General features: G+C 50.4%; 8 protein-coding genes across 8 annotated transcripts; 2 read left to right on the top strand and 6 right to left on the bottom strand.

Annotated features, from left to right (window-relative positions):
- Window positions 1–1,148: 1,148 nt before the first annotated feature.
- Window positions 1,149–1,422, bottom strand: VTN31DRAFT_4609 (uncharacterized protein; the record flags this gene model as incomplete). The annotated part of the gene is made up of 2 exons (XM_069405016.1): window positions 1,149–1,255; window positions 1,326–1,422. The coding sequence occupies 2 exons, from the start codon at window positions 1,420–1,422 to the stop codon at window positions 1,149–1,151; spliced, it is 204 nt and encodes a 67-aa protein (XP_069260122.1).
- Window positions 1,423–3,178: 1,756 nt separating this feature from the next.
- Window positions 3,179–6,243, bottom strand: VTN31DRAFT_4608 (uncharacterized protein; the record flags this gene model as incomplete). The annotated part of the gene is made up of 2 exons (XM_069405015.1): window positions 3,179–5,806; window positions 5,875–6,243. The coding sequence occupies 2 exons, from the start codon at window positions 6,241–6,243 to the stop codon at window positions 3,179–3,181; spliced, it is 2,997 nt and encodes a 998-aa protein (XP_069260121.1).
- Window positions 6,244–6,978: 735 nt separating this feature from the next.
- On the top strand, window positions 6,979–7,475 carry VTN31DRAFT_4607 (uncharacterized protein; the record flags this gene model as incomplete). The annotated part of the gene is made up of 2 exons (XM_069405014.1): window positions 6,979–7,220; window positions 7,298–7,475. 2 exons carry the CDS (start codon window positions 6,979–6,981, stop codon window positions 7,473–7,475), a joined length of 420 nt encoding a protein of 139 aa, XP_069260120.1.
- A 156-nt stretch (window positions 7,476–7,631) lies between these two features.
- VTN31DRAFT_4606 (uncharacterized protein) lies at window positions 7,632–8,603 on the bottom strand (the record flags this gene model as incomplete). The annotated part of the gene is made up of 1 exon (XM_069405013.1): window positions 7,632–8,603. One exon carries the CDS (start codon window positions 8,601–8,603, stop codon window positions 7,632–7,634), a length of 972 nt encoding a protein of 323 aa, XP_069260119.1.
- Window positions 8,604–9,481: 878 nt separating this feature from the next.
- On the top strand, window positions 9,482–10,027 carry VTN31DRAFT_4605 (uncharacterized protein; the record flags this gene model as incomplete). Its single annotated transcript, XM_069405012.1, has 1 exon — window positions 9,482–10,027. The coding sequence occupies one exon, from the start codon at window positions 9,482–9,484 to the stop codon at window positions 10,025–10,027; it is 546 nt and encodes a 181-aa protein (XP_069260118.1).
- A 688-nt stretch (window positions 10,028–10,715) lies between these two features.
- On the bottom strand, window positions 10,716–11,744 carry VTN31DRAFT_4604 (uncharacterized protein; the record flags this gene model as incomplete). The annotated part of the gene is made up of 1 exon (XM_069405011.1): window positions 10,716–11,744. The coding sequence occupies one exon, from the start codon at window positions 11,742–11,744 to the stop codon at window positions 10,716–10,718; it is 1,029 nt and encodes a 342-aa protein (XP_069260117.1).
- A 701-nt stretch (window positions 11,745–12,445) lies between these two features.
- Window positions 12,446–13,821, bottom strand: VTN31DRAFT_4603 (uncharacterized protein; the record flags this gene model as incomplete). Its single annotated transcript, XM_069405010.1, has 3 exons — window positions 12,446–13,394; window positions 13,475–13,613; window positions 13,671–13,821. 3 exons carry the CDS (start codon window positions 13,819–13,821, stop codon window positions 12,446–12,448), a joined length of 1,239 nt encoding a protein of 412 aa, XP_069260116.1.
- Window positions 13,822–20,235: 6,414 nt separating this feature from the next.
- On the bottom strand, window positions 20,236–21,054 carry VTN31DRAFT_4602 (uncharacterized protein; the record flags this gene model as incomplete). Its single annotated transcript, XM_069405009.1, has 2 exons — window positions 20,236–20,765; window positions 20,826–21,054. The coding sequence occupies 2 exons, from the start codon at window positions 21,052–21,054 to the stop codon at window positions 20,236–20,238; spliced, it is 759 nt and encodes a 252-aa protein (XP_069260115.1).
- Between the last annotated feature and the right edge of the window lie 736 nt (window positions 21,055–21,790).

The following is a 21,790-nucleotide window of genomic DNA, read 5'->3' as shown; positions in this document are numbered from 1 at the left end:
CACGAGCACAACCGTTTGAAACGAAGAATGGCAATGTCTCAACCCAATTCCCGGATTATCGAAGGCGGCTTGATCAGAAATGATCCCTCCGATGAGGTGATCCACCAGCATGACGGGAGATGCTTCCTCGAAGAAACATTGTACTCGTATGTAGATCCCATAACGGCATGGAAAACATTCAAAACAAATCTCCAGGTACGGAATAACGCAGATGGTTCAAGGGAGACCAGACGGTGCGAACCATGATGGCAATGGCCTGACTTGGGTTTCGCTCAGACTGCGCACTGTATGACCGGACATCACTGGAACTGTCAGCTCGATGTACACATTAAGATTATTGTAGTCACATTGGTAGTAAGCACACAAGGACCACTGCCCACAGTCAGTCTGCCCTGCCTGAAGCGTCGTTCGACAGCTCCAAACCCAATCCCCAATTCGCAATCCATAATAGTACATACCGCGAAGAAACAAGAAAAAAAAAAAAACAGACAGAAAGTTCAAAAGCAACCATAATAATACACAGAACAAAACTAAATCATCACAGTATGGTACAGCAGACTGAATAGTAGTACATGCAGTCGTACATCAATCTGGATTCAGTTTCGCAGACCAGCTGCTCCAGAAACAGCAAGCAACAAAAGAGGACAAGAGCAGAAAAGAACCGAAAAGAAAAGACAAACTAAAACAATAGCACAACTAATTGTACAAAATGTCAAAACGTCTTGGGAGATTGTATGTTGAGATGCAGCCGACGCACGCAGTGATCATTTTCGATTCCGCCAGAGAACACAGAAATGGAAAAGGCGGAGAGGTTCGAAATGAAAAGGCGGTCAGAGCATCAAGGAAGGAAAGGCTCGCACGTGACTTCAGGGGTTCAGCGATCACCTGAACCAATGAGGGAAGTCAGTAGATCGCATGTGCCGTGTCGCCCGTTCAGCAAGCAAGAGAGCCGCCTCATTTTTTTCTTGTTTCGAGCCGGGTCCGCTCGATGCGCCTGTCGCGGCTGGTGTCGAAGAGTCGAGACCCAAATTCAATGCAGAGAGCGGTGACGGGCATTTTGCGGAGCCAGAAGTCCTCCCCCTTGGAGTTAGAATCCCCACTAAATTAGGGTTCTCTCCATGAATAGGATGGAGCTCCGCGCTGGAGACCTATTTCCAGCGACTCTTATCCCAACCAGCTGGCCTCTTTTCGTCATAGTTAGGTCCTCCACCGTTGTGAACGACGACCGGCTTGGGACTTGACCGACGGCTCGTGTCTAGAATTTGGTTAGTGTTAGCCCCAATTGCTCCAGTCCCTGAGTGCCGTAAGCTTGGAGTCTGCCATACCTGCAATATTCGAGACAAGGTGTAGATGCTGGTTGCTGCTGCTGTCCTTGCTGGACGCAGATGTTGTTGAAGACGAGCAGTCGCTGAGCTTGGGCATTGTGAAATTTCCAAGGAAAGTCGCGGAAGTCGAAGCGATGTGATCAGAAGATCGAGAATGAGATCCAGCAGAGAAGGCTTGATAAGAGCAGCAAGTCAACAATAGTTCAGCGTATGCTCTGTCGATAGTAGCAGTGGCGCAGCCAGTGCTTTGTTGTCGAAATAATTCGAGGAGTCAGACTCAAAGATTGTTGGAAGATCAAGATGCTTGATGCTTGAAGGAATCTGAGCAGCGAAGCTGGGAGATGAGAGGGTTTTTGTACTTGACGGAGAGCTCTGAGATCTGCCAGTTGAGAAGCATGGAGCTACTGATCATATTTCCAGACTTCCATTCAAGGCAAGGAGCACCAGTACGGAGGATGCTAAACTTCCATTGCACGGAGTTACTCGTAAGGCCTAGTTGGCTCATCGACGAAGTCGACGTAGGACTAAGCGGTTTCACCGACGATGAACAACACTCTAACCTATGCCGTGTTTGTACGCTCATGGACAAGAATGGATTGGTGAGACCAGAACGAAGCCAAAGCTAACCAGTTACTGTCCGGAGTACTCCGTACTTCCTATTGTTCAAGCCTCAGAAGAGACTCAGGTTTTGAGGCTGAGGAACACCACCCGACCGGAGAGCTTCACCAGTGACAGCGAATCCGGATGCAGAACCCCTGGCAAGCTGTGGCACAGCAGTCCTCGTAGGTCGCCTGGGTGCCTGGCGGTCATGATCTTTGAGGCCTTTCAACAGTGATCCCTCCAATTAGGCTACTCGAATGTCAGGCACGGGGCCCTTTGCCGGTTGTCCGATTGATTGGGGAATCTGAGCTTCCTGGCTCCAGTCTGCTTGAACTTCTCTGGTTAGTTTGGGCCCCATTTCAAGGCTCAAAGTGGTCACTCCGTTCGTGGATTAGGGCCCAGTTGGCCTGGGATGAACCGGAATGGTCGCGGAAATGCCCAACACTCCGCAATTCCTGGGTTTGAAGCTAAACCATATTGGGAAGAACAAACTTTGCCATATTAGGTTAGGCTACTACGTGGACGCCCCGACTGGTCATGTGAGCAAGGCTTTGGGCGGGAATCATGCCATTTGCTGTTGTGTTCCTGAATAAATTCGTGATACTCTGTTCTCGTCGGGTGATTTCGGACTTGGACCAGAGAAGTGAGGCTGCCTGAGGCTGCTGTTTCACTCTCCTGTCTCAAGTTCTCAAAAAGCCTCACTTTGGACAAAGTAATGACAAAGCAACTGAGCCACCCCAGTGGCTGACGGTCTTACACCGCCTCAGTAGGGAGAACACCTGCGTGCTGCGAGCCTTCAAGCACCATGAACAGCGTCTATCTGAGACTGAGCTCCGAGTCATGAGTCCCAACAATGACGTCGTAGGTATGCCGAGCACCTGACAGCGTGTTCCTGGTGTTTCTGGTGCCTAGCTTTCGTCTCAGGACGCAAACCACCCTTCTAGAACAACGCCTTGGACCCTGAAGACAAAACTGCAAGCTTCACGGATGCCGTCGCCATTGTTTCATCATGGTGATCATCAAATTCTGTCAAGAATCGTGGATCGATGCTGTTGCGTGGCACCAATTGTATTGCGGGTTATTTCTGGAGTACGGAGTACCGATGCCATGCCAACCTGCGCCAATCATCCCTTAAGTATTCGATAACTATCATCCAGTTCATGAGTTATTCCCGGCAAACGGCGATTACAATACAGTGCATGCTTACCTACATTGAATTTGTAACACATCCAAAAGTGTGTGGTTTTACATCGTCATCTTCCCGTCCCACCCCAACGTGCCGCCCACGTGTTATGAACACTGCGACGAACTCCCAATGTCTTTCGACTGGCGTGATTGGAACTCAAATTCTGTGATTGCCGCTGTTGCAACATGGCCAGGGTAGTCGTGTGATACGTGGCCACCGGCTTGACTTCCGTGGCAGCTCCACTTTCCGGGACCTCCCTTCTTTTATTATGATCCCCCTCCGCCGATTCTCTTGTAGTTGTTGATGTTTCTCTTGTTGTCTGAATGCTCTCATGCTTGCCCGTTGAAGGTGGCTGTTGCAGCTCACCCGAAAGCCACGTGTATTTATTGTTGGGGTGAGAGATTTCGAGTAGAGGTCGTGGTGGCTGGAATCGTTGTGGCTGGATTCGTCGTGTGCCCAGGTTGCCGAAGACTTGTTGCCTTGGAGGAGACGGCGGGCCTGATAACCCTGGCTGTGATGCGCCTGAGTGGAATGGTTTAACTGGATTCGTGTGGGCTGCGACAGATGACGGTCGAACAGAGTCTTGATCCGAGTCCGCTTGTCCGAAGAAGCAGGATATTCTACCCTGGACCAGCCCAGCCTTGCGCTTGCTATCTTTGGCTGAAGCAGTACCAGGTTTGGACGTCGATGTCGCGGCCATATGCTGTCGAGCCGGCAAGAATCCTGATATGGTACTGTTAGATATCGAGAAACTGGAGGGGTTGTTCATGGTGTATGCGCCGGAGGTGACATATTCGGTCCTAATGCCAATTGCGTTGTCGCTCCCATCATCGAAACGGCGACGTTTCACCGACTTTGGGAAGTAGTCTTGGTGTTGAGTTTCATCACTCTGGTCCCATCGAGCTACCTTGTCCGAAGAATCGTCGTCTTTCAGCGTCCATCGATCGTCATGCACACTTGGCAATCCTTTCATGCCTTGTACTATGTCCTCGTGGCTCGGACGCGCCCGACCAAGAATATCCGCAATCGCAAACACCGATTTCTCGTTGTGGAGCTCGGGACCGACAAAGCGAAACTTGGTTTGGGCCATTGACTTGGGGAGAAAAGAGCTTGGTGTGGTCTCGTCGCCACTCTTCGAGTCCCGTTGGGGAAAGCTGAGATACAGGAGAGCTTGTGCTCTCGTCATAGCGACATACAGCAGGCGCCGCTCTTCATCAACATCCTCAGCGCGGGAGTGAGGGATGATCCCCTCATAGACAGCAGGGACAAATACAACAGGCCATTCCAGTCCCTTTGCAGCGTGGATAGTGGAAATGGTGACTTTCTCCTGAGTTTGGTTGCCATCTTCGTTTGTGACTTCCGTCGATAGTGCCACATTTGCCAGAAACCGCGACAACGCATCCTCACCCGGATGGCGAACATTTTGCTCGAGTCCCTCGATCTCTGGAACAGTTTCATCTCGATCAAATGCGAACGGCAATACGGATGGGTCCGCAGCCTGGGCCAGGAGTTCTTCAACATTCGCCCAGAGGCTGTCGTCGTCCATGTGGTACGTTGCCATCAGGTAGTCTCTGAAGCCGAGTTTCTCGATTACGAATTGGAGTAAAACAAGAACAGCTGAATCGTCGAAGCATTCTTTCAACCTTTGTCTTCCCTTCTCGATCAGAGAAAAGAATGTGGACAGTCCCGTCTCTGCTGACCTCGACAGAACCTTTTTGGTCGATCGGCGACCTTGCACGACGTCTTTGATGTAGGTCCACAGCGGAACATTGGCCTCCTCCGCTCCTGCAACTAGCAGTTTGATCGTCTCCTCGCCAATTCTACGCGGGGGTGTGTTGATAATGCGAACAAGGGCGTCACTGTTCTCCGGATGGCTTATCACTCGGAGATAGTCTAGAAGGAGCTTGATTTCCACCCGGTCAAAGAATTTGGAGCCCCCGACCATGCGATAGGGGACACCCTGCTTCCCCAGCTCCGACTCAATCTGACGAGAGAGCGAAGCTGAGCGCAGCAGAATGGCAAAATCTGACGGCTTGAGGAGATTCCCCGTCAAACCGATGCAACGCTTGATTTCCATGACAAGCCACTGCGCTTCTGCTGCGGCGTCAGGAAGTTTCCTCAGCACGGGAATCGTGCCAGTTCCATGTGTCGGACGCAGTTTCTTCGCAGGGCGTGAGGTATCCTGCTCGATGACCCCAGAGGCACAATCAAGGATCGAGCCTGAAGACCGATAATTCTCCTCCAATAGCACAACCGTCGTGTCCCTATAGAGCCTTTGCATCCGTCGCAGATTTGCGATTTCTGCGGAACGGAACCCGTATATGCTTTGATCCGGATCCCCGACGACCGTAATGCACTTATTTCTCACCGCGAACAAGTTCATCAGCTCGAATTGAATGCGATTGGTATCCTGAAACTCGTCGACCAGCACTGCACTGATGTTCGATACGCACTGCGGATGCTTTCGTAAGAGTTCCGCACATCGAAGTAACAAGTCGTCGTAGTCGAGCAGGTTGGAAGTCTCCAATGCGTGCTCGTAATCCTGATACACGCGAACGAATTCATGTTGCTCAACGCTCTTGTTGCTTTGCGTCTCAGCAAGTTCTCTCCATGAAATCCCTTGCGCTTTATGAGTGGAGATTCTCGCTCGCGCAACTTCGGGTCGGATGTTGAGTTTGGAGCGCTTGGTGATCCTCTACCTCAATCATATGAGAATCAGTTCTTCGTCATCTCGGAGAGGATCAGCTGGACGGTACTGCATACTTTGATAATAGCCAAGCTATCATTTGCATCGGCAATCCCAAAGCCCTTCTCCAATCCGATCAAATGGCCATAAGCCACCAGGTATCGCCGACAGATGGAATGAAATGTTCCGAGAATCAACTTCGATTCGAGCTCTTCCCCAAGCAATCTGGCGATGCGTTCTCGCATCTCCCGGCTGGCCTTTATAGTAAAAGTACAGCAGATCACGTCCTGGGGTCGGAAGCCATGGTGCAAGAGCAAGTACGCGACGCGTGCAGTCAGAGTTCTGGTTTTCCCGGAGCCAGGAGGCGCAAGCACTTGCAAGATTGTCGCTGGCGATGTCACCGCCGCCCGTTGCGCATCATTTAATCCTTCCAGTATGCGATCCATCTGGAACTCTCTTCGCCCTTCAGAGGGCTTTTGCATTGAGTCTGAGGTACTCTTGGGCGCGACTTTCTGTTTACCATTTGCCGGAGGGACACGTCTAGGTAATGGTAACGACGCGTGAGCACGTGGCAAAGTCGTTGATTACGTGGAACTAGTGAACCAATCACCAGTCGGTTAGTGCTGAGTTGACCAATCATAGTTTTCGTGTGCGTTACGTGACACAGTTCATTGATGTACTCGTATTGTATTATACTCCGTATTGTACGGTAAAATATATTCCGCTAAGGGAGTATCATTCTTGAATGAACCTACTCCGTACCGGGCTCAACTACTATGCTGTACGGTTCTCAATAATAAGTCGCATATATGTTGTTCGAGCAGCGTAATATGTATTTAAGTTTATATTTTGCCGACGTCCTGATCGGGGAGCCTTCTGTTGTTGACTTTCACTGTCAAGAAAGCCAATTTGTGGTGGATGTGGGATCTGGGGTTAACAAACGTTCCTGAAAGGGGTTGTTGGAAGTCAGCTGTATCTTGATCTGGCCCCCAACATGACTTCAAATAGTCCTGCAAAATAAAGAAGGGCAAAATTTCCTCTGTCCACTGTCGAGTGGTTTCTTGCACTGTCAGCTGTTGTGTACTTATACTCCGTCCCAAGTGCATAGTACATAGTTTCAACGTGTCCATAACGCCTTCGAGGGATACTTCCACTGCCTACTTAACTGAGTTGCTTTTGAAATGCGCCTGTTCAGCGCCTCTTTCTTTCTTCTGCCTTTGCTTCTCTTCTCGGACGCCAACGCTCTCGACTTGCGAATCGAAACAACGCGCCGCGCTTCCTGCAAGCGCAAGACGCAACCCGGAGACCGTATTCAAGTGCACTATGTCGGAAAGTTGGCCGCCGATGGCACCCAGTTTGGCTCGAGCTTCGATACGAATCAACCCTTCGAGTTCCAGTTGGGCACAGGGCGAGTGATTGAAGGGTACGGCTGTATAGTACATAATATTATTCGTACTGCATGCGCACCGCTCGCTAACTTCTTGGGGGTTTAAAAACCAGGTGGGAGCGCGGCCTGCAAGACATGTGCATTGGCGAAAAGCGGCGATTGATTATTCCACCTGAATTGGGCTTCGAGGACCGCCCGATGGGCCCAATTCCCCCAAGTTCAACGTTGATATACGATGTTGAATTATTGGCGATTGAAGGCGTTGGGGGATCAATGCATGATGAGCTGTAAATACGATGTCATTGTGCAGTTACATAGGCTTGTGTATAGGGCTGCATCATCACATGTCTGAATTGAAACTCATGCAATGGGGTATCATGTCTAATATACACGTTTCCAAGCGTTCAGCTTGGGAGCTAGACTCCTCCGCATGTCTTTGATAGGGCCCTAGTCCAACTTGTCGAGGTCATTGGGGGCGTTCTCATCGTGTTCCGAAACCAAGATGCCTACCAGGCATTCTCCGAGAATTCCATCGAAGTTGACCCAGGGATGGATCTCCATAAAGAGCTTTCCACAATCCTTACCCGCGCCGCGGAGCAATTCTCCTTTCCCGCCAGGGTGGAAGGGGAGGTAGGGGGTGATGTTATACACTTTGCCGTTGAAAGACGTCCACGCATCCATCCCCTTACGTCCGTTGTGCGCCTTGAGCATCGAAGGTGTAACTCGAATCAGATGCGGCGGTAGATTGGCTCCGCGCAGGTTGACTCTTGGATTGGACGTCAATGCTGCCCAATCTAACGGGGAATGTCCAGGTTCAAGAACAACTTTGCGGGAAGAATTTCGTGCAGCTGGAGCAAGAGTGCTGCTTGTCGGTTTGCTTCTAGGAGGTACGCGCAAAGATGATGCACTGGACGGTGGGGGACGGAGGGAAGGTCCGGAATTTGGTTTGGGGGGAGCTAAGAAGGAACCCTGGGATGACTGAGAAACGGGCTTTGGGGGGTGCCGCTGCTGCTGTTGCTGTTGCTGTGTAGTCGGCCTAGGCGGCGGCGGCATGAGAGAACTGTCTCTCGAGGGATTGAGGGGAGAGGGGGTTATCGGCGGTTTTGATGTTTCTGTGGATGTCGGCTCGGAAGTGACATGGCTCTCATCGGGGTTGAGTGTAGGAACATTCTGGTCAGATGGTGTAGTCGCAGATGCTTTGGGAGTTGTTTGCGCAGACTCTGAATCGGAAACTCTGTCTTGTGCATCAACTTCGGTCTCTGCCCTTGCTGGTAAATTGCCGGGCGGAAAGGCTTCTGCTTTGGTCTGGTGTGTTTTGAACCAAGTCAAAAACGGGCGATTCCACATTCTATGCGGTCGCCGCGGCAGGACAAAAATGATCGCGAATACCAAGGTCGCGACCCCTGCCACCCAGCCCATCGTTTGTGTCGAAAGCAGTGAGGTGCACTGTGGGAGATGTCAAGTTGATAGGCATGACAGCACCACAGTTACGTTGTAGTTGATTGGTTAATAATCAACCTTGGGTCTTGATTCAATAACTAACGTGATTGGGCCGTTATTTGGGGGGTCTATTCTATTTTAGTAACTACAGTACATGTCCTGTACTCCGTACCTCACTTAACCTAACCCAGTTTAGCGTTCAATTTGGAATCGAAATAACCTATTCCGTCCATATTGACGAATTGACAATCATTAGAAGGACGGTGAATTTTATTTTATACTTACGGAGTACTGCTACAACTGTTGTAGACAAAACTGCTCTTGACTGATGATGAGAACGACTAGAGCTCGATGACCTCAGCTGTGGTGTTTGTGAAGCACTGGTCGGAGCGGCTCTCCGCTCCACGGGAAGCGCAATAGTAGATGATGTCAGAGTGTTGAACCCTTTCGCCTCTCTCCTGGTAAACTCGACAAAATAGTAACATCTGGCGTCCGCGTTGAGCGCGCTTGAACGATAGTTGGCATTACTATGCAAGAACATGCTGCGGAATACGATCATGGCTGCCTCGGATACAGTCCTACTTTTTGATGCTGGAGCTGGGACGGTACTTTTGACCCCCTAAAACCTGCCTAGTTTCCCGCACAGACAAAAGCTGACAATAAATGGGGGGTAGGCTCAAGGCGGACGAATGTCTCAAGAAGATCGATATCTACTTCTTTTTCCGGATCAGTTCCCTTCAAAGTCGACGAATAAGGTGGCGCTTTTTGCGGTCCTAGATGGCCAGTAGGGTCCCTGGGCGGCCGTTGGTTTGTTTTCTTCGCACATTGTCTCGACTGACATGACCAGTGGATCGGCAATGGTGTCTGAGCACGTCCGAACCCATCTCCCCAAACTTCTTGCCAGTCGGCCCGAGTTCGACAAGGGCGACTTCGAAACCGCCATCAAGCGAGCTTTCGAAGACGAAGATAAGCTCCTGCTGCAAATGGTCATGGATGATGACGATCCGGAGCCTGTAATCTCTGGCACCACCGTGGCACTCTGCCTGGCGGACCTGACGCGAGGGCTGCTCGTCTCTGGCAATGTCGGAGACTCGCATATTGTGTTTGTGGAGCGGGAGCCTGGAACGGAAGCAATCTTGAGATTGGCAAGCTCTTCTGCATCTCTTACGTTTACGAAGAGCAAAAGAAGAATAGTGCTGAACGGGAGCGTATATCTTAGGAACTCCTTACACAAGCGCATAAACCAAACGCACCGTCGGAGAAAAGACGCATTGAGCAGGCCGGTGGTGCAGTCCACGTTTATGGTGGAAGCACACGGCTTGGTATATACCTCTTCACTCCCCTTATTTTGGCCTACCAAAGTTGGCGAAGCAGCTCAGGCTGATTCTTCCAAGGAACCTTAAACATGTCCCGCGCCCTGGGTGACCTTCAGTATAAAAACCCCATCAACACCCTAGACGTCAACCCGAGCTCCAGAGGGCGCCGGGCGAACGCCGCCGCGCCCAATTTACGGGGAAACTTTCTGTCCAATGAGCCGTATGTGCGCACCATAATGCTTGATCCTCAATCTCGATACGCGATTCTCTGCGTGTCCGACGGTATCACTGACCAGACGGATGAGAGAACGTTGATGGAGTATGTCATGAAACAGCTTCATCGCGGCCGGAGGGCCACAGATATCGCAAGAGAGATTAGCGTCTTGCCTGCGAGTAATCTCGAGAGTGATAATTGTACGTCTGTAGTGGCGTTTTTTGACGGGATTAATGCGTGAAACGCGAGCACGCATGCATTGTTTGTGAATTTCCGTCATGATATTGGCAAGATCGGGGCAGAGACGGGCCCCGTGGCATAAGAATCTATCCATCTGTCTACTATCAGTCATTTATATTCTATCATGAGCAATCATAAAAAGCAGTCCATTCCCGGCAATCTAACAATCCTCGTCAACATGGGTTCCCGCCAGCAAATGCCCTCTCAAATCCCATTCTTCAACGCCATATATAGCACAAACATGAATAACCATTTCCCACAACGCCGTGATCGTGAGATCGTGTCGAGATAGAAAAGGGCGGTAGTATGAGTCATAGTAGTTTATGCCCACTTTCCAAGCAAAGCCATGAGAGCAGCGCCCAAACAAATGAGGAAGAATGCCGACAAGACAGTCCGCAAAGGTGCTCTGCGCATCGCCCTACTGAACATGAACTCGTGAGCCATCAGCTCTACTAAAGAGGTGTAGATGAGGATGCCGGCAGAAATCGAATCAAACACTCCATTGACGATCAATGTCGTGCGTCCAGTAGGCGGGTAACTGTTACGGATACCGAGGCCCACTGCAATGGCAATCGGGGTCGAAACAGCATAGCAGAGAGCCAGCACGTAAGGCGTCCACTTCTTCGATTCGGGCCAGGGAAGCGTCGCCAGCCGCGAACCTAGACCCAATCCTTCGAAAGTCTGGTGGAAAACGAGCACAATGTACAACGTCGTGAACTCCTCTCCAGAGACAGCCAGGGTCAGACCGATGAAAATGGAGTGGAAGATAATGCCAAACTCAAGAATGAAAATGGCTGTCAACTGGGAAGCGTAATCATCCAGGGAGTAATCCCTGCCCTTGGCAGCTTCGAGATCTCGGTGATCGCGAGTGTGGCCGAGGTGGTCGTTGCCGGGAATATGGCCCTTTCCGTTGGTGGTGCTGGGTCTTGATGGTGGCTCCGCGTCGCGCAATTCCTGATCGTTGTTACTCTCTGGGCTGTGCGAGTGTCCGTGCCCGTGACCGAACGAGTATCGCATGACCATGAGTTCGACAAAGAACATGACTACGATGGTCATCAGAATAATGCCCTCGACCCAACTGTACTCGGTGATGGGTCCATCCAGGCACTCGTTGGTCAATGCTTCTTCCGCCGGGGCGAGCAGATGAATGAAAGCCGTCGCAATGATCACCCCGGATCCGAAGTATTTGGCAATGAAGTACACCCATGACGGTACGCCTGAGTTACCCATCCGCTTCGTGGCCACCGGTAGGACCCCTCCCACGAGCGATCCGACCAGGGTGACAAAGATGGCCGAAATACGGAGGCCCATGCGGCCATCATACTCATTGCCGGTGTCACAGCGGTCCATAGTAACGGGTTCTTCCAAGTTGTTCTGTTACTGCTGGGGGCGGTTGACTGTGTGACTGAGGTGCACACAGTTTGTCTGGTCGGTGGAGACCTGGAGATCTGCAGGGTCCCGGCCGAGACGACGGAGCGAGAGTCAAGAAAAATGGCTTGCAGCAATCTCAGAACGGAGGTCTTTGATTCCTCAGGGAGACGCACAAGGCAGGGACCGTCCGTCTTGGCCGATCTATGGCAACATGGCCCGTGGGAAGGATTGTTTGATCTACAGCCAAGATTCAAAGTTATGCACCAGTAGTCCAGTACAGAGTACGTGCTCATACTCTGTCTGGCCTCAGCAGGAATCGCCAGAGAGGACCTTGGGAGACAGGACTGTCGTTCTCCTACTCCGTAATTACTCTGCCGTTCTGCGGCAAGTGGGACCTTGCGGAAGGATGACTTTGGAAAAATTGTGATTGGTCGATTTTCAGATCGGCTCGCATTTCCGAATGAGCTTAGCCAGTCAGGAACGCAGATAACTCGGCAGGGATTTGTCACGTGATTCTATCGGCCCTCCTTGGCCGCCAGGAAAAGTTCTCCGATCGGCGAGTTGCCGACGACTGGACCAAGTCAGTCCACTTGCAAGAAAGCAACGCTGCAAAATACATAAAAAGAAGCTTATATATGTACATACAGATGCGGTAACAACAGCAACTATGTTGCCTCTGGTCATAGAACCGACAGGAGATCCTGGGCCGAGCCAAGGTCCATAACTTCGTCTCTTTGTTTCTCCTCTTCCTTCTGTTTTGCATCGGCAGATCCCAATGGCAAAGATTTGAGCAACCCGGGATAGAAGAAATAACTGACTGCCGCGGTCGTTCCGGCAACGATTGCGGCAGCCGTGAGGAGTAAGTTGTGGGAAGGGGCTTTGGAAGGCTGGAACGCAGGGTCCCGAAGCCTCTCGCGCTTTCTGATTTCGCTCCAAATCGGGGTCGCATCGGCAAGGGTGTTGAACAGTGTATTTCCTATCTTACCCACGGTAACGCTCTCTGGCGGCCTCCACGGCAACTTACCGCCTGGGGTCTGCGAGAAAGCATCGGCAGCTGAGACGACGCCAAGATACTGCTGCCGCATACGCTCCACGTACTTCGCGAGCAATGGCGTCTTTGTCAACAACGCGTCCCGTAGCCACGGGGACGGAACTTCAGGAACAAGGGCGAGCGAAAGGTATCCGATCACTAGCGCGTCAAGGCTGGACGGCTGGGTATCAGAGAGCATGTACGACTTCTTCCCCAGGAGCTCTTGCAGCGGCTCAAACAGCTCAGCAGTTAGCGACTCCAGTCGGAACCGGCTGGCTTGTGCTGTTTTTCCCAGAAGCGTTGTCACTGTTTCTCGAGGTCGGTACAAGAGACTCTGAGGAATCTGTCCGGCAGCGGTCGCCGACAATCGTTCTCGTTCCCGCTGCTCTTCTGTCGCTTCCAGATCCAGAGATGACAAGCCCAAATGATCAGTGCGGCGTTTTGCAGCATTGCGAGTCTTGACGGGAGTGATCCATTGATTCGGCCAGGCGAGGATGGCGCCGTAGGCAGGTGAGGTGGCAGCGTAATAGTTTTGACTAGTGACGTAGAGGTAGAGGTCGATGAGGAGCTGTCCGTTGGATTCGGTAAAGGTAGAGAAACTGGAGTCGAGTAGCCCAACCGTCAGCAGAGGCCAGAAAAGCAACCGAATTCGCGAGGTGTTTCGGCGCTCATCTCGTACGCAATATTGTCCGCTTTCTCCAGCCCCGACAAATGCGCATCCAAATCCCATTGCCCATTGGAATATTCACGGAGATAGTTGACAATGTTTCGAAATTTTGACACCCATCTCGAACCGTCCTTGACGGCTGGCAACTCGTCTGCGAAACCCAATGTGGTCAGCAGTTTCTCTAAATAACCGCGAACAAGCAGCATACTCGTTCGGGAAACCGAAACGTCACTGGATGCGACCAAAACCCACGCATCCCGAGGCACCACGGCCGAAAAGTAAGCAATTGTGGCTAAACATTGCGGGTCTATAGAGGGCAAGGAAAAAGCCGGACCCCAGATGTGCAGCTCCAAGACCATAGTTGCTCGTTGTTTTCAAGCACACCTCTGGGACGAAGGGCCCGACACGGGATTCCAGCAGAAGACGGGCATGGAAGTCACGTGAGAAACCCCCTAATACGATTGAGGCTAGTACATAATAGGTACTAGGTATCCGCGGCTCCGCACACCCAACACCCTCAATAGTACGAGTACGGAGTCCAGAGTATCGTGGTTAACTTCCCCTGGCCTTGAACAAGTCGAACGATCTTGTAAGATGCAACGAACACTCTTGGAGAGGCGACTAAACTTTTCAAGTTAGGCTCTTTTATGGATGATAATTGAGAAGTCAATACTCTGGTACCTTCGGTGCGGTCTCGTCAAATCACTTTTCAGTGACCGCTCGACTGCTGCAGTCTGGCAGCGTTCCTTATTACTTGAGCGCTTCTTCTGTTGCTCATCAGTGAAGCTATGGGAAGGCTTGCGTTCTGTACGGAGTACGAAACAATAGGATACTGCTTCCAGTGAGCGGCCTCCTCTTCGAGCCTTGCAGTAGCTTCTTAGTATCCCGTCACCATCCTACTTGACTTGAGAGCTCCTGTAGGTGTCTTGTTATGCAAGAAGCAGGAGTAAATCCTTGGGGCTGTACGGAGTACTTGCTCCCCACGGAGAGAAGGAAAACAGGGGCCCCTCTAGAAGCCGTTCAATCTTTTGATCGCCAAACGGTGGACTCGCCGACTCTCCTGCCTGTATGGATGCAGGGAGGATGGCTCAGACAGGGTGTCTATAGGCCATCACTACTACGTACCTATGCACCTTCAGTTGCTCTCGATCGATTTCTGGGGAAGCTTCTTCCGCTGTAGAGGGAACACTCCCCTGCAGCAATGGAATTAAGTTCTCATATGCAGGCAATCGGATGAGTCCCTGGACTCCCTGCAGCTCTGCAATCTACCCCGAGGAAATGAAACACGGGGGATTACATAACTACCTAGGTAGGTCGGTACCTACATAGGTACAGTACTCCGTACTTACCACTACCTTGTAGACATGCGACTGTCGCACTGGGGCCACCAGTGCGAGGAAAGATGACCTGTCCGACAAACAACTGTCTATAGTCCACTTTCTAGAAAACTAGATACATCGCTCATCGAAGAAATCCGTGGGCCGCACAAGAGCTGGACCTAAGCGAGGATGCTGACTAAGCACGGTAGTGCGTAACAGACACCGATTCCAGTTACGGTGTACGGAGTCATGAAAGGACAGAAATGATGACGCAGAACAGACGTGACTGATCACACAAAGTTACACAGTCAGGAGTACATGTACATGCAGTGTTGGGCAACGCTTCGATCAAAACCTCAACCTTGTGCAAATCCTCCCAATGGAGCAGTCGGTTGTATTGTACGAACCTTGCATGAGGGGGCTCGTGGGATTGCGTCAACGTGGTCCATGTGGATGAGCTGAGCTGCAGCCTTGATTCTGTCAAAGTTAAAATGAACCATTCGGCAGACTGTTCCTGGACCCTGACCGCAATGACCTTCCCGTGAGTCATTTTGGTAACTCGGTGACAAAACGCCTGTCTTTTAACCTAGCGCGAGTTTCAAGGGAGGGGATCATTCGGCATTGAATCTGGGGCCGCTCGCGAATCGCGACGATGATCCTTCTCGGCTTGAATGATCCCCGCAGATTTTCCACGCGCACTTCGTATAGATACGTCCGTGCGCAGTTTCCAGCGAAGTTTTTCTTTTGGGCCGGGGGGACAATGTACTCGTACGTACGGAGTATGGAGAACGAGACATTATACGAGGTACATTCTCCAACAAGCCGATATGATGTAATGCAGTCTACTCCGTACACGAAAAGTGAAATGTTCTAATTACTAGGTTAGGCCTAATGAAGATGGAATTGCTTAGAGATCGTTCCATGATTGCGATAAACAATGCTTGATTACGCGATAGTTATGCTTCTGCAGTATTAATTTGGTACATCATCTCAGAGCCATTATTGAGGCGCAATTGCAGACACGATCACAAAGGAAATGTAAAACAGTTAAACGCCGTCGAGTACTATATTCCCAAGACGTTGACCACACCCCGTTTGCCGTTGGCACCGACAAAAATGTTGGCATCATATGATCATACCCCAGCCTCCTGGTATGCCCCTCAGCAACCAAACCCTCACAAACTGTCGTTGGGATCAGCAGTCAACGGGCCAACTCGGATTGGTGAAACGGCGATAGGTTCGGAGGTAAGGGATCGTGCAGGGGTACATCGATGAAAGAGCAGGGGTATGGCGTCCACGTGATTTTGTTGGCGCTTGAATGGCCGCGAACCGAAAAAGATCTCTCCGCACGAATCGAAATTGCCGTATCTTGCCCTGCTCAGCCTCTTTCATTCCTTTTCGTACTAGCGGGGAAACGGGGTCGAGACACGTGCGCTTTGCCGTCGGTTCCAAGGCGCCGGAGCCGTCAACGGAAGCGGAAAGGAAGGACGATTAAAAGACATTATTAACATAGGGCAACCAAAAAAAGGAAAAAGTTTCGCATCGATATCAACTCCCGAACCCAGATGATGCCGGATAATGCCAATGCCCGTAAGAAGATGCCGAAAACCATAGACTGAAGACTTTGAGAAAGGTTGTCGCTTCGTAACGAGACGTCGATCGAGTTAGCACTCAGACCAGCTGAGGTGCCAACGAGGTTCACGACGGCTACTCCCGACTGGCCATTGTCTATTTGGGAGTCGGAGGGAGAGGACCCTTTGGCGGCGGGCCCGGGCAAGGAGGGAACTGCTGAGCGGACGGCATTGTTGTGAGAGTTGAGCGGGATTCGAGAGCGTTCGGAACCTTGAAGCTTGAAGTGGTCGATATTGGATTAGGAGATGCAAGGTCAAGCACAAGGACCCGGAGGGCAAATACAGGGGATCTTTGGAGAAGAGAAGTCAGAATTCAAGTATGGGAGACGTGAGCTGCGGTATTTATCCTTGAGTTCTTCGAGGGCAGCTTTGCCCTGTTCTGAAACGAGGACGACGAAACAGCAAAATCCACACGCCAGATGTGAAATCAACAGTTCCCCACAGTGGCTCCTAAGCATTGGCATTTCAGGAGACCGAACGGCCAAGCAACTCCAGCAAGGAACAAGGATTACTGCCCCTGGATCCTTGAGACGCCAAGTCATAATAGAATCCATTGAAATCTTCCATTGAGCCGCCTGGGCAACTTGTCAGGTAAGCATTCCGAAGCGACTGCAATCTATGATAGTATGTATGTAGGGTTAGGCCTAAGTCTAGTCTACTCTCGTTCGGCGTTACTCGATTCAAAGAGTACGTATCTGACCTCGCTAACGTGGAACGGGCATCCGAAGGAGAAACTGAAAGGTTAATTAGATTTTGGATACTCTTGAGCGTTGGTGGCTTGGTCCTGTTTGACTCGGGTCAGATCGCCTTGTCAGAAGCATGGACCATGGATTATGACCTGAGATGCGCACATCACTGGCCCAGTGGCCCAAGGCATTGGAACCTGGCTCTCCCTTAATTATTAACCTAGGTTAGGGCTTAGGCTGATTGGGAGATTTTTGGGGTTTGGCTGGAGCTTCCAGGACGGGAGTGCTCCGTACTTTACCCGTATTGGGAATAACTTAACTTGGACCAGCGGAGTTTAATATTATTTTTGGGTTGCCTTCTGAATCATGACTTGCCGATTTCCGCTGAGTCAAGATGACGGTATGGACGAGTACATACAAAGAGAGTACATGCAGGCAGCGATTTTGGATTGCTTGCAGATTCCTGCTGAGCCGACCATTCGTCAATCCTATTCCTTTTGATGTAGGTATTTACGTGTGACTGTAGTACAAGGATGAGTCATGGGATTGAGGGATTTCTACTCGTCTTTTGGCCATGGAAATGATGGAATCATATTACAGTATCATATGTACTATCTACCTGCAAGCTAAGGTGGACTCTGAATCGGTGCTCTTACTCATACTGTAACCTCTGTCATCACCGATGAGATTGTATTCGGCCAACTTTCCGGCAGTTTGTTCCCCTCGGAATCTTTGGCCCTTTTCTGCTCCACTCTTCTGTGAACTGTGAAGGTGGCTCTATGAATCTGAGCAAACTCACCAGCCCGCTCAGTGTTTTCTAGATTGCTTCTAGCGCTGGGACTGGCCCCTTTCTATGGCTCTGCTCTTTCCATCAAGCCGAATGCCGGATGGCAACCGCACTGTGGAGAACAACTCGTTCCAAACGGCCTTGATCGGAGTAAGAAACGACAGACAACCTATAACCTACCTATGTATCTACTGTACTCCATACATACATAGGTACTCCGTACTGTTTTCTCCGTAGGCTATGTAGTAGACTTCAGTACCATGCTTATCAACGGTGCAGTACTCTGTATGGAGCACACGAAAGTAATCGGTCAGGCTTACGAGTATGCACATACACGATTCTCATGGGTATAGTGAAGTACTGTACTCCGTACCTACTTAGGTCAATTCTTCCTCCGGATATCTACCCGACGAAATCTGCGAATCTCATTCAGGACACATAACGATTGGCATCAAATGACCAAAGTCAGCCCGAATGACCTGGTTGAATTTTTTCGAGCTAACCCACAGTAAGTAACCGTATGACATAAATGACGGCTGGGATCCAGCAAGGCTGCAACCCTAAACCGATGAATGATGCAAGATAGCATCAAATTTTTCAGGCCAAGAGCCTCTTTTCCCTTCTTGTTCGTAGTCCCCTCACAGCAGTGTTTCAAGATTCCCTCGGAATAACCAGGTTATGTACGGACTACGGAGTACCCCGTATGCATCCTACATCTCTCAGAGCTCCGTACGGAGTATGTAATGCTCGGTAGTATTCAGAGCACCGAGATTGAGGCTCAAGCCCGTCCTCCATAAATACATCCAAACTCTAATGTCGGTCCGTCCGGAATCCGGGAGTTCTGCAATAACCTTTACAGTACGGAGCAAGTACTCCGTATGTACTCCGTACGAGTACAGTACTGCACTTCGTATAAGAGGCTTAAGAGCATGGTACTACGAGTATTTCGGCGGTCCGGCCGAATCAGTAGCAATGTCGGTCCCATAATGTCGCCGCGGACTCGGAGTTGGCACAAGGCTTCACTTCAGGCTCTCTTTATCCCTAACATCGTCCTTGTCTTCCTAACTTCTCGGTTGCTAAATTGATTGTTCGGTCAAATGGACATCACAGTTGACGATTTCGAATTGTCAAATCTTGCCACATTCCAATCTCATATAACGTTGTACGAGTCAGATCTCATTTGATTCTATGATAACAAAGGGGTCTAAAAGTTCGCACTTTATCAAATCTCGTAAAGTCGTATAATAAACCTGGTCTTGAACGTGGGAACTCTTTCAAGGGTTTAAAGAAATTTGATTGTCGGTTCTCCGTCCGAAATGAAAGGCCTGGCTAAGTTACCAATTCCCATTGGCCAATCAGACTGTGTTTGCCACGAGCTAAACTAGCCTCCGCTCCCACGTGGAATTCACAAGCTGCCATTGGGCAACTGTCATCAATCAACAGCGTCACGGCCTGTCTACCATCATGTCATGCATACATATTTCCGGTTTTCTCCCTCCCTCCGTGCACGACAAGGGGTAAATCAATCATGTAACAAGAGTTAATGCTGCAGGGTCTGTTGTGGAGTACAGTATTGGAAACTTGGAAGGAATTGGTTGTTGATCAAGTCAACTTCTCATGTACCTATAGTATTTCACGAGTTGTCAAGTACTCCGTACTCGTAGTTGTACTGTCCAGCCTGTTTGACCACAGCATCAGTATCGAGTGACCAGGGGTGCCATGTTCGCCAATGTCGACATGCATATTCCAAGGGCATTGCAAGGAGGGAATGCTAGCTAATCAGTAAGCTACTTTTAGTGGCCATGCATTATTGCATGCATGCCCCTATCTAGGGTGTAGGGAAGGAGGCTGAGTACCTATCTAGAGGTGCGTACATGAATGAACAAGACGCGTTCTGATTGCCCCCGAACGGGTTGCATTTTTCGACGGAGAACAGACAGAGTGATTACGGAGTAGAGCAAAATCAAAACTACGTGTTCTCATTCTCGCATACAGACACTGAACTCATGCAGTCACTCCCCGGCACTCAACCACGTGGCTCTCGATTAAGATCTGCATAGGGCAAAACAGCGTCGGCGTTTCGGCATGGACGGAGTACTCGGCCAACAAAACGTCATTCAAGCACAGGTATCTGATGGGCCGAACTGTGCATACAGTGTAGCTGCAGCCTGTCACAAAGGCACAGTAGCCGCACTTGACGCCAAAAGTCAGGTCAAACTTCAAAGTTGACAGCTGTCTCGAATTGACTGATTACTTCGCTTTCGTGCATGATGTCCCTGCTTTACCTCCAAACCCGCCTTTGTTTCATCTCGTATCTCAAGACAGCTTATCTGGGTTAACTGACTTATCGTCACTCATCTTCCAGGTCAGGTTGAACCTGCGTTGATATCCATTCCTCCATCAATGCCTGACTAGTTGCCGCCGAGGGGACGTTCTCTTGGCGTTTTCTACTGTCCTTGCGAGTAACCAGCAGACAGAGAACCCAGCCCCAGATGCTGAACCCTTCATAGTGCGTTGTGAACGGGAGCTTCTTGTCATCTTCCTGGGCACTGTCTTCTTTAGGTATACTGCCGTCCGTTTTATTCCGCTTATTGGGTGATTGTCCAGGCGCTTCGCCGTGCGGTTGACGACGCTTCCTGCTCGAGTCGTCCTGATCATCCACGGCGAGGCTCTCTGGTACAGTTGTCGGTATCCCTGCGGGCTCCTCGTCGCTTTCGACAAGAATTTGCGGTGAGAGTTCTCCGGGACCTGATGAATCTCCTCCTGTAAGCTTTTTTGAGTTTCTCTTGATGCGTCCAGTTCCTCCGAAGGTTTTATGCCTCGCTAGTAGAGAGTGCCTCGTGCCAGACTCCCGTAAGAATATGGCCACTTCGAAATCGTCTGGTCCTCCGCTTAGCCTGTTCAAACTCCTTCACGAGTATCCCTGATCACGACACGTACCCTCTGTAATGACATCCTTGACAGGATTGCTCTTCTTCTTGGCTAGGGCGCGTTCATTCTCTTCACGTAGCTTCGGCACCACAAGGGGCTTTATTGCTTGGAATATTTTTGGAAGTTTGGGGTCTCGAGAATCAAGAAGCCAGCGCTTGTCCGATGGGTTTTCTAGATATATTCGACATTCCAACACCGAATATTTGCTTATGCGCAGGTATCTTCGTATGGGTGCCATCAGAAACGGGTGTCAATGGTGGAAGGAGAAACTTGAGCAGTCTGCTTGAGCGATGAGCGAGCTGTCACCTCAGACGCGACTGTCCAACCCAACTGGCCCCGTTAAGTGTGCCGTGGGCCGCACAAGAGCTGGACCTAAGCGAGGATGCTGACTAAGCACGGTAGTGCGTAACAGACACCGATTCCAGTTACGGTGTACGGAGTCATGAAAGGACAGAAATGATGACGCAGAACAGACGTGACTGATCACACAAAGTTACACAGTCAGGAGTACATGTACATGCAGTGTTGGGCAACGCTTCGATCAAAACCTCAACCTTGTGCAAATCCTCCCAATGGAGCAGTCGGTTGTATTGTACGAACCTTGCATGAGGGGGCTCGTGGGATTGCGTCAACGTGGTCCATGTGGATGAGCTGAGCTGCATTGTGCGTCTGTAGTGGCGTTTTTTGACGGGATTAATGCGTGAAACGCGAGCACGCATGCATTGTTTGTGAATTTCCGTCATGATATTGGCAAGATCGGGGCAGAGACGGGCCCCGTGGCATAAGAATCTATCCATCTGTCTACTATCAGTCATTTATATTCTATCATGAGCAATCATAAAAAGCAGTCCATTCCCGGCAATCTAACAATCCTCGTCAACATGGGTTCCCGCCAGCAAATGCCCTCTCAAATCCCATTCTTCAACGCCATATATAGCATAAACATGAAAAAACCTTTGTCTTCCCTTCTCGAT

This window comes from Thermomyces dupontii (assembly GCF_041956625.1).
Source record: "Thermomyces dupontii strain NRRL 2155 unplaced genomic scaffold VTN31scaffold_4, whole genome shotgun sequence".
NCBI classification, from domain to species: Eukaryota; Fungi; Ascomycota; class Eurotiomycetes; order Eurotiales; family Trichocomaceae; genus Thermomyces; species Thermomyces dupontii.
The sequence above is the reverse complement of the archived record's forward strand: the minus strand, read 5'-3'. Positions and strand labels throughout refer to the sequence as shown.